This window comes from Zingiber officinale, chromosome 1A, assembly GCF_018446385.1.
Source record: "Zingiber officinale cultivar Zhangliang chromosome 1A, Zo_v1.1, whole genome shotgun sequence".
In the NCBI taxonomy this organism is placed as follows: domain Eukaryota; kingdom Viridiplantae; phylum Streptophyta; class Magnoliopsida; order Zingiberales; family Zingiberaceae; genus Zingiber; species Zingiber officinale.
In genome coordinates this window covers 38,550,270-38,560,855 of record NC_055987.1, presented here as the reverse complement: position 1 = coordinate 38,560,855, position 10,586 = coordinate 38,550,270, and the positions used below count along the sequence as shown (strand labels likewise).

At 41.4% G+C, this 10,586-nt stretch overlaps 1 protein-coding gene across 1 annotated transcript; it reads left to right on the top strand.

Moving 5' to 3' along the window:
* The first annotated feature begins 7,368 nt into the window (after positions 1–7,368).
* On the top strand, positions 7,369–7,743 carry LOC121997565. The gene is made up of 2 exons (XM_042552039.1): positions 7,369–7,620; positions 7,672–7,743. The coding sequence occupies exons 1-2, from the start codon at positions 7,369–7,371 to the stop codon at positions 7,741–7,743; spliced, it is 324 nt and encodes a 107-aa protein (XP_042407973.1).
* Positions 7,744–10,586: the final 2,843 nt, after the last annotated feature.

Here is a 10,586-nt window from a genome sequence, read left to right as displayed (position 1 = left end):
CAACACGAAACGAGAAAGGGTTAGGCTAATGCTCAAAATGCTGAGGTTGGAGATAGCCCTAAATGTAGCTGGCGGAATTAATAGACCACAGACTGCAGAAGAGATGATTAGTAGTGCCCTGATCACGGAGCATTACCTGAACAGTATTAATCAGTAAAAGCCAGTACTGATTGAGAATAAAGGTCAAGGAAGTTCTGGCACTCAGAAACCTCAGAGCCATGGCTCAACTTGGAAGGGGAGCTCCAAAAGAAAGCAGTGTGGTAATAAAAAGGGAGGATCCGTAAGCAAGCAACCTAAGTATGCTGCGTGTTCCACGTGCAGAAAGATGCATCCTGGAATTTGTCGCAAGGGCACGAGTGGTTGTTATACGTGTGGTCAAGAGGGATATATGGCCAAGAATTGCCCGACCAGGATCAACCTACCTCCCTCACAACCTGTACAATATGGAGGCAAGCAGGCATAGCTACACTAGATGCAGGTCACATTAGAGGGTCCTCACATTAGCCAAGGCAGACTGGAGGCTCCACCAAGTTCTACAAATGCTCGAGTTTTCTCTCTTACCAGAGAGGAGGTAGCAAATGCCTCCACTATTGTCACAGGTCAGATATGCATTTTTAGTCAATATGCAACTGTATTATTTGATACTAGGGTAACCCATTCGTTTGTCTCCATAGCATTTGCTGAAAGAATAGTTATACCCCCAGAGGTCCTACGCGGACAATTCTTGACAACGCTACCCTCGGGAGAGAAAATGACATCTACGCACTGGCTACGTGTGGTACCTGTCAACATTTCAGACAGAGAACTATACAGTAATCTGATAATGCTGAACATGTCTGATTATGATATTATTTTTGGGATGGACTTTCTGAGCAAGTATGGTGCTTCCATCGAGTGTCATAAGCGACGAGTCTTGTTCCAACCCAAGGCAGAGCCTAAGTTTGAGTTTATTGGAGAATCAAAGAAGAGAACTCAGAAGTTCTTATCAACCATAAAAGCTCAGAAAATGTCAGCCGATGGATGTGCTGGGTTCCTAGCTCATGTGGTTAACACCGAACAAGAAAGAGCCTAAAAGCTAGAGGAAGTTAGAGTCGTATGTGACTACTCAGAAGTGTTTCCGGATGAGTTGCCAGGTTTAGCTCCAGATAGAAAAAATGAATTTGATATTGAACTCATTCCTGGTACCCATCCAATCTCAAAAGCACCTTACCGCATGGCTCCTGCAGAATTGAAAGAACATCAGGGATAGCTATAGGAGCTACTTGACAAGGGTTTTCTTCGCCCTAGTCACTCACCATGGGGAGCTCCGGTGTTGTTCGTAAAGAAGAAAGACGGGTCCATACGAATGTGTGTGGACTACCGAGCGCTGAACAAGGTAATAATTAAGAATAGGTATCCCCTGCCTAAAATTAATGATCTATTTAATCAATTAAAGGGAGCCACAGTCTTTTGCAAGATAGACTCACGGTCCGGATATCATCAAGTGAAAGTGAAAGAGGATGATGTACCGAAGACAACATTCCGAACAAGGTATGGGCACTACGAGTTTGTAGTTATGCCTTTTGGAGTGACGAACGCTCCTGCAACGTTTATGAATCTAATGAATAGAGTATTCAAAGTATACTTAGACAAGTTTATAATCAGTTTTATAGACGATATCCTTATATACTCCAGCACCCAGGAAGAATATGCTGAACATCTGCAGAGCTAGTTGTACGCAAAGTTCTCCAAGTGCGAATTCTGGCTCGATCAAGTGTCTTTCTTAGGTCACATTATTTCCAAAGATGGGGTTATGGTGGACCCGACAAAAATAGAAGTTGTGAGTAACTGGAATAGACCTAAGAATGCTAATGAAATCAGAAGTTTCCTTGGGTTAGCAGGCTACTACAAGAAATTTATAGAGAACTTCTCAAGGATCACTTCCCCATTGACAATACTTACCAGAAAGAATAGAAAATTTGAGTGGATAGAGGATTGTGAAAAGAGTTTCACTGAACTGAAAAGGAGACTGACCAGTGCTCCAATCCTGACCCTTCTAGAGAGTAACGAGAGCTTCGATATTTACAGCGATGCTTCTAAATTGGGGCTCAGGGTTGTACTGATGTAGAATGGTAAAGTCATTGCCTATGCCTCGAGACAACTCAAGGATTATGAGAAGAACTATCCTACTCATGACCTTGAGTTAGCAGCGGTATTCTTCGCTCTCAAGATTTGGAGGCATTACCTATACGGAGCTCAGTGCAAGATTTACAGAGATCACCAGAGTCTTAGGTATTTCTTCACTCGGAAAGACCTGAACATGAGATAGCGGAGATGGTTGGAGCTGGTCAAAGACTATGACTGTGAAATCCTCTACCATCCAGGGAAAGCGAACAAAGTGGCAGATGCACTGAGTAGGAAATCTTGTGCAACGTTATTGTCCATATCTGCTATGTCCCATCACCTACAAAAAGAAATAGTAAATTTTGGGCTTGAAATTATTACTGGACAGCTCTCCACTTTGACACTAGTGTCAACCCTGCTTGATGATATACAGAAAGGGCAAGATGAAGATCCTAATATTCAGAAGATCAAGCAGGGAGTACAGGAAGGAGAAAATGGGGAGTTCCGAGTATCAAACTGTGGGATACTATATTATAGTAATTGCCTCTGTGTCCCTAATCAAGAAGAACTGTGAAAGAAAATTCTAGATGAAGCCCATGGAACACCCTATGCAATGCATCCGGGTTCCACCAAGATGTACCAAGATATAAAGGAACGCTTCTGGTGGTCTAGAATGAAAAGAAATGTTGCTAGATATGTCAGTACCTGTCTGACTTGTCAATGGGTTAAAGCAGAACATCAGAGACCAGGCGGAGTTCTGCAGTCTATCCAGATCCCAGAGTGGAAGTGGGAGGATATATCTATGGATTTTATAGTAGGGTTACCCGAAACAACGAATGGCTACGATGTCATCTGGGTAATAGTGGACAGATTGACTAAGTCTGCTCATTTTCTAGCTATCAGAACATCCTACTCTATTGAACAGCTAGCGCAAATGTATGTTAAAGAGGTCATCAGATTGCATGGAGTACCCAAAACCATAATTTCTGATAGAGATGGTCGTTTTACTTCACACTTCTGGGAGTGTGTTCAGAGAGCTCTTGGCACTAAGCTGCGGTTTAGCACTGCATTTCATCCTCAAACTGACGAGCAAACAGAATGAGTGAACCATGTTTTGGAGGATATGCTAGGGGCTTGTGCTCTAGATTTCAAAGGGAGCTGGTGTCGATACCTATGCTTAACAGAATTCGCATACAACAACAGCTATCAAGCTACTATTGGAATGGCACCCTACGAGGCTTTATATGGGAGGAGATGTAGATCTCCTATCTATTGGTATGAAGCGGGTGAAAAAAAGAAATGGGACTCCAGACAGACCTTATCGAGGACACCACCAAAGTCATTCAGAACATTCACCAGAGAATAGAAATTACTCAGAGTTGGCAGAAGAGCTATGCGGATGTGCGCCGAAGACCGCTGGAATTTGAGGTTGGGGGCTCAGTGTTCCTCAAAGTGGCTCCTATAAAAGTAGTGATGCGGTTTGGAAAGAAAGGAAAGTTGGGTCCACGTTATGTGGGGCCATACCTGATTACTAAAAGAGTTGGCAAGGTAGCTTATGAGCTAGAACTACCTCAGGAAATGTCAGCTATTCATAATGTATTTCATGTCTCAATGCTGAAGAAGCATGTTCCTGATGCAAACCAATTGATTGAACCACAAACGGTACAAGTGCAAGAGGATCTCAGTTATGAAAGTCGACCTATTCAGATAATAGATCAAGAAGTTAAAAAGCTGAGGAACAAAGAGATACCGTTAGTAAAAGTACTGTGGCAAGGTCAACAGTATGAAGAGACAACATGGGAACGCGAGGACGATATGAGACAGAAGTATCCACAATTATTCTAAGCTCGAGGATGGACTTTTTATAAGGTATGGGGGATTGTAACACCCATAAATTTCCTCTATTTTAAAAGGGCAAAAAGAAATAGAAGAAGAGAAAAGAAATAAAAATATATTCATAAGTGGCTCAGGCAAGGAATTGAACCCGAGACCTCTTAGTTGAGATTAGTTTAAGTTGTCATTAGGGTGGTGGTAAAGCATCACATTGGCAACAGGAAACAATTCCTTATAAGCAGATTTTGTGTGAAAAACTGTTTCAACTTCCACTAAGTATAAAAAAGAAATGAAGAGACTAAAAACCTAACTCTTGATTCCCTTTCTTCCTCCCTAGCCAAATTCCCTCTCCCCTCTTGTCATTTTTCGGCCAAGAACCCTAGGGTTCCAAATTTCCAAAGCTTTTCAAGAAAAGAACCTAAGAGGAGGCTTCCCCACGAGGATTAGTACGTGGGGGAGGAGAAATTCGGAGACCAAGGCATATAAGGGAGGCTTATTCTCCCAAAATCCTAGAGGTATAATCGTAAGGAATAGTGAAAGGATGTAAGTATCTCTCACCTACAGTATAAGTTACTTTAAAGATGCATTTTGTAATGTCTTTTATGCATGATTTAGTAGATGCATGTTGAGATATGTTTTAGACGTGTTAAGGAAGAAGCGTGTCATGTTATGTATGATGCCCTCTAAAGTTTTGGAATTAAGAGCATGTTTAGATCATCTTGATTTGCTTCCCATTAAGTTTTGAGATTAAGAAGTATAATCAAGTGTCTAAAGTGCTTCCCTATAAGTATGGGGGAATTAAGCGCACATAAGGTGTTTGGTTAAATGTCAAGCAAGTGCAAGTACAAGAAAGTAATAGTTAAAAGAAAGTATTTTACTTTACAGAGGCATGTACCAGACACAAGTTCCATGGGTGGGCTCCTAGATCACCCCTATGCCCCTAGATAACCTAGTAGTACTTTGATAGGTTCGGGATTAGCTACCTCGGATCTTATTAAGGATGCGCGCAAAGTGGTACAATGTCGGGCCCAAAGCAAGATGATTATTATTTTCACTAATTATGTACCATAATGTTTTTAAACTTCATGGTTTGTTTTAGTGTAAGCTTCCCAAGTTGATAATTTGAGTTATATTGTGTACATTGATGAACTCTATAATATGCCAAGAATCTTGTGTTCCTTACATTCCTAGCATGGTTTTTAAGTTGATGGTTCGAATGATAAATTGGTTTTAAAAAAAATGCATGTCATGTACATATTTCCGAAGTATGGTTTTAGTGTGAGTTACTGTCAAGTGCATGCTTGTGTTTTCCTCCAGCAGTTTTAAAAAGCATGTCTTCTTTTAATGTATCATTTTTTGAGTAGATGGTACTTACTAAGAATCCGCTTATAGATTTACATTTCCTTATAATGCAGATAAAGGTAAAGGAAAGCTTGAGTAAGAGGGGCGGCAGGAGCAGTGCTTGGTGGGTGTGTGTGTCGGAACCGTGGAAGAAGATCCTGGAACTTGCTAGTGCAAGGAACATGTTAAACCTTAGTGTAGTGTATTTTCCTATCTTTTGGCTATGCATGAAACACAACCTGTTAAGAATTGGTTAGGATGATTTACAGTTTGGTAGTAATTAGTATGTCACAGACTCTTCCTCAAGAAAAGGGATAGAATGGTAGTCCAAGGAGTAGTACAAAGGGGAGAACAACTTCCTTTGTAGGGCTGGGTGTGACCCCCACACGGCCGGTGACACGATCGTGTAGAGTCACACGGCCCCAAATCTCTCCCTCTCGACCCAAGTGACACGGCCGTGTGAATTCACACAGTCGTGCCAGAGTGGGGTGTGTGATCCCCACACGGCCATGACACAGCAGTGTGGAGTCACACGGCCTCGAACTTCCTTCTCTTGGCCAAGTTGACACGGTCGTGTGAATGTACACAGTCATGCCATGCTCTCTCTCTGGAGGACCTACACGGCCGTGTCGTGCCCAACCTAGCCTCTGGAAGGGATTACACAGTCGTGTGCTACACACGGCCATGCAAGGCTTAGCCTCTGGAAATGTCACACGATCGTGTGACACACACGGCCATGTGATGGATCTTGCTTCAAAGGTTGCACAACCGCATGTCCTTTACATGGTCGTGCTCTGCACTAGCAGGGAAGGCCTTACACGGTCATGTGGCACACACGGTCGTGCCCAATTTTGGGCCTAGTAGGCTACACGGTCGGTCATCTTCACACAACCATGTCTCGGTTCCTCATGGGTAAGTCTACACGGTCGGTCAAGGCCACACGGCTCAGGCCTCTAGCATATCTAGACTTCATCTCAGCTTTGCTTCTCTCCGAAACATGACTTAGAAGTCGTAACAAGTTCGGAGGAGATCTCTGGGCAGAGTAGTGTGCACATAACGAAGTCTTTAGAAGGTATGAAAAGTGTACCGTCCGTGCCTTAGATAAGGGAAATAAGTAGGTGGGGCATTACAGCATCAGTGGATCAGTCGATTGAATGATGGGATCAGTCGACTGAACGAAAACTCTTATCCGAGTAGTAGAATCTGGACAGGAAGCAGGTCAGATTCAAAAAGTTCGATCGACCAATCAGGGTGCATCGGTCGACCAATCAATGTTGGGTCAAAATTGATCCCGAGATTAGTAGATTTAGATCAGGTCTAGCTTAGCTATAAAAGGAGGGCTCAAATAGGTGCTTCAACAGATATTCAGACAACTAAAATAGAACAATCTTCTAACATGTGTGCTACTCCAAAATGACTCCACAACGCCGAACCGCTGCTCCGATAATCGATGAACATCTTCTTAATCTTTTATTGTCGATAACTTAATTTTATATAGCAATTGTACTTCAAGTTGCAACTTTCCAAATCTATAGTCATTGGCCAGTGAAGGCGATCGACGATCACAGGTCTTGGAGTACGAGCCGTCACAGGCTCCGAACGAAGTAACCAAAAGTGTTAGCGCTTGCTTTTTGTTTTCCTTCTTTATTATGTTGTGTCTTACTTTGTGATTTGCGAAAAATGAACGTGAAAGTCACGAGTGCTATTCAACCCCCCCCCTCTAGCACGTCATCTATCCTATAATTGGTATCAGAGCGGGGCCACTTTAAATTGTTGAAACCATCATTCAAGCAAACTTTTTGTGGTATTAATTTTTAAATTTCTCAGATTCGATCGGAATCGGTATAGTTGCCTCTTTTCGATCAGTTTTCTCACAATCAAGTTTTCTTCTTTTTCAAAGCTGGTGCAACACCACTCAAGTTCTTTTATTTGTTTAGCATTTTATTCCGCACTACTAAGCCAAGACCTAGTCTTGGGACAAGTTTCTATTTTTGTTGTGCAAGGCTCTTTTCAATGGCCCACCAAGAAGGTTATAGCACTGCATGCCCTCCACTATTATCTGGCGAAGACTTTGGCTATTGGAAGGGTTGAATGGAGTACCACCTCAAGACTCAAATAGAAATGTGGGTGATCATCCAAACCGTCGACAACGCTGGAAAACTAGTATCATGCGAGAACTGGGACACAAGTCTGATAAAGAAGATCGAGGCCGACGCCAAAGCAATATATACTCTACAATGTGGACTAACCAAAGAAGAGCTGAACCGAGTCAGTCCATTTTCAAGTGTCAAAGACCTATGGGAAAAGCTAATCAAGCTGCACGAGGGCACTTTCGACACTACAGTAAGCAAAGGAGACTTAATTCTTAATAAATTATATAATATAAAAATACAGGAAGGTGAATCGGCAAACCAACTTCACGCTGAGATTCAAGACCTGCTCAACGGCCTCCATGCAATCGGTTAGAAGGTGGAAAACTGTGATGTCATCAGGTACACGTTAAATGCCTTTCCTATGAACACCTTGTGGGTATCAATGGTAGATGCTTACAAGGTATCTAAGGATCTTTCCTTAATTAGATTAAATGAATTATTTTCTGAATTCGAACTTCACGAAGATCTTGTCCGAACGCTGAGTCGACGGACGCTGGGCACGTGGCGCTCTCCTCTATCTCCAACCAGCTGCACAATCTCCGGCGAATCTGCAAGGAAGTCAGGCCGGGATGGGGTTCCCGGCGACGACCCTCCGACGCTTAAGTCAGGCAAGAGGAAAATAATGAAGTGGCTCCCAAGATGAGAAATCGCGTGATTGCGTACCTTTGGCGAAGTCTGGGGGCTCTTATATAAAGCCATGAGGAGGCTTATGCACACCTATCGAGGTGTACACGTGTCCTTTGCCATACCTTAACATGGGTTTGCCAGAGGAGCATGCCTGACATCATACTGCTACAGTCCGAGCATATCTTTGATGGGACAGCAGAACCTTCCGTCATGGGCTTCTGTGTATGGCTTGGTCATCGAACATGCATGTTGTCAGAAGATGTTCCCTTGTCCTTTTGTCCTTTTTTCCCCGAGCCGAGCGTCCCTCCGCTCGGCAAGCATCGATCCGGCCGGGTGCTCGGCTGAGACTGTTCCTTCACAGCATTGATGCTTCACGCCTCGGCCGAGCGAGCTACCCGCTCGGCCCGCGACCCTGTTCACCCTGAGAGTCGGAAACCCGACTCCCCGTCGGGTTATCTTTGATTCTGATTGAACCCTTTCGGCCGGTCGGACCCACCCCTTCTCCGATCGGCCGGACCTCATGCTGATCCTTTTGACTTTTGACTTCCACGTGGCGCTGACTCCGTTCCAGAGGGGGTCCTCCGACCTTACTACCGGATCACCAACTTCACGCTGAGATTCAAGACCTGCTCAACGGCCTCCATGCAATCGGTTAGAAGGTGGAAAATTGTGATGTCATCAGGTACACGTTAAATGTCTTTCCTATGAACACCTTGTGGGTATCAATGGTAGATGCTTACAAGGTATCTAAAGATCTTTCCTTAATTAGATTAAATGAATTATTTTCTGAATTCGAACTTCACGAACAAACTAATGCATTGTCAATCAAGAAAGGTTTGCTTTGGTTGCAGGTCAGAATGAGGGAACCAAAAATCAAGCACCGAACCAAACCTGAGCCCGAAGACAAATCAGATTCAGAAAATGATGAAGTTACTACCAAACTCATGAAACTGGTATGAAAAATGTGCAAAAATAAGAAGGAGACTCAATCAAACACAATGGTCAAGTCCGAAGTCATCTGCTACGACTGTAACAAAAAGGGATATATCAAACCTGAATGTCCAAACCATAAGCAAAGAAGAAGGAAGGCCTTGAAAGCAACGTGGTTTGAATCCTCGGAAGACTCGGACGAAGAACACGAGCAAGCAAGCTTCGTTGCTCTACCAGTACAAGAATATGTTGTTGAAATTGATTCCGAGTCTGAAGCCAGAGCTTAATCAGAAGCATAGCCCAAAAGAAGTCATGGATCTGTATTCATTTTCAAAGGGCCAAATAATATTATAAGTTCTCTAATTGCTGGTACTCAAGTCAATGATTTATAAAATTTAATTTCATATCTATTAAGGAAGTTAGCCAAATCTAATATCCGAGTCAAGTCACTCCAAGAGGAGGTCAAAGCCCTCAAGGAAGTGACTAACCGGTTCAAGCTAGAACTTCAAATCAAGTCCAACAACTTGAGGAAGAAAATTTTAACTAGAAAAGTCAAGTCAAGGAACTTAGGGACTCGTTGGAACTATTCACTTTGGGTTCCAAGAAACTTGACCTAATTCATGGAAAACAAAGAGTCGTATACAGTCGATCCAGACTTGGGTATAAGGCTAAACATAAATTTAGATCTTACTTGTCTCTTGTAAATCGATCAAATAAAAACTTAGTCCAAGCATGGGTCCCTAAGTCTAACCTGATTAATCAAGTTGGACTTGATCAATATTGGATCCCCAAGGATCAAATCCACTACCTTGATAGACCTTATCGAGGCTATAATCTAGGGGGAGTCAATAGAAAGATCACCTTCATTATTAGATAAACTTGATTGGTGCTTGATTTACTATTTTTCTCTTATGTATGGTTAGATTAAGATAGATAAGGATTTAGGCTTGATTTACACTTGACTAGTTAGACCTAGAATTTTTAAGAAGAAAATTAAATAGTCAATTTATTTAAAAGGCTTTGTCTAGAAATGATTGATGATCTAATACCCAAGAAAGCCTAGTATCTCGCCACAGCTTGGAAGCTAATTATTGAAATGAATATTTAATTGACTAATTATCAAATCTTAGTCTAACTCTAATGTAAATCTATCCTTAGATATAAATTAAAATTAAAGATAAAATTAATAATCTCACAAAACAGATAAGGTTTCCTGATTGATAGTCTAGAAAAGGGTGAGATGGATTTAGATTAAAATAAAAATTAGTTAAACTCAAATTAAATTTAAATCAACCTAATAAAAACCCAACTTAAATTAAATCAAAATTTAAATTCAAACTTAAATATTTTAAAATTCAAAATTTAATATTTTTGAAATCTAAATTTAAATTCAAACTTAAATATTCTAAAATTTAATATTTTTGAAATCCAAATTTAAATTCAACCATTTTAAATTCAAAATTTAACTTTAATTATTTTTAAAATTCATACTTAAATATTCTTCAATATCATAAATATTTTTCAAAGTCATAGATAAAATCAACTTCAAAATTAACTTAACTTCATCTCACACAAACTCATAAGCTTAACATGTTTGTT

Excerpts from the sequence above, each read along its gene's own strand:
- LOC121997565 (XM_042552039.1), top strand. The coding sequence starts at position 7,369 with ATGGAGTACCACCTCAAGACTCAAATAGAAATGTGGGTGATCATCCAA. Across the intron at positions 7,621-7,671 it reads AGGGCACTTTCGACACTACA|GAAGGTGAATCGGCAAACCA; the intron begins GTAAGCAAAGGA and ends ATAAAAATACAG.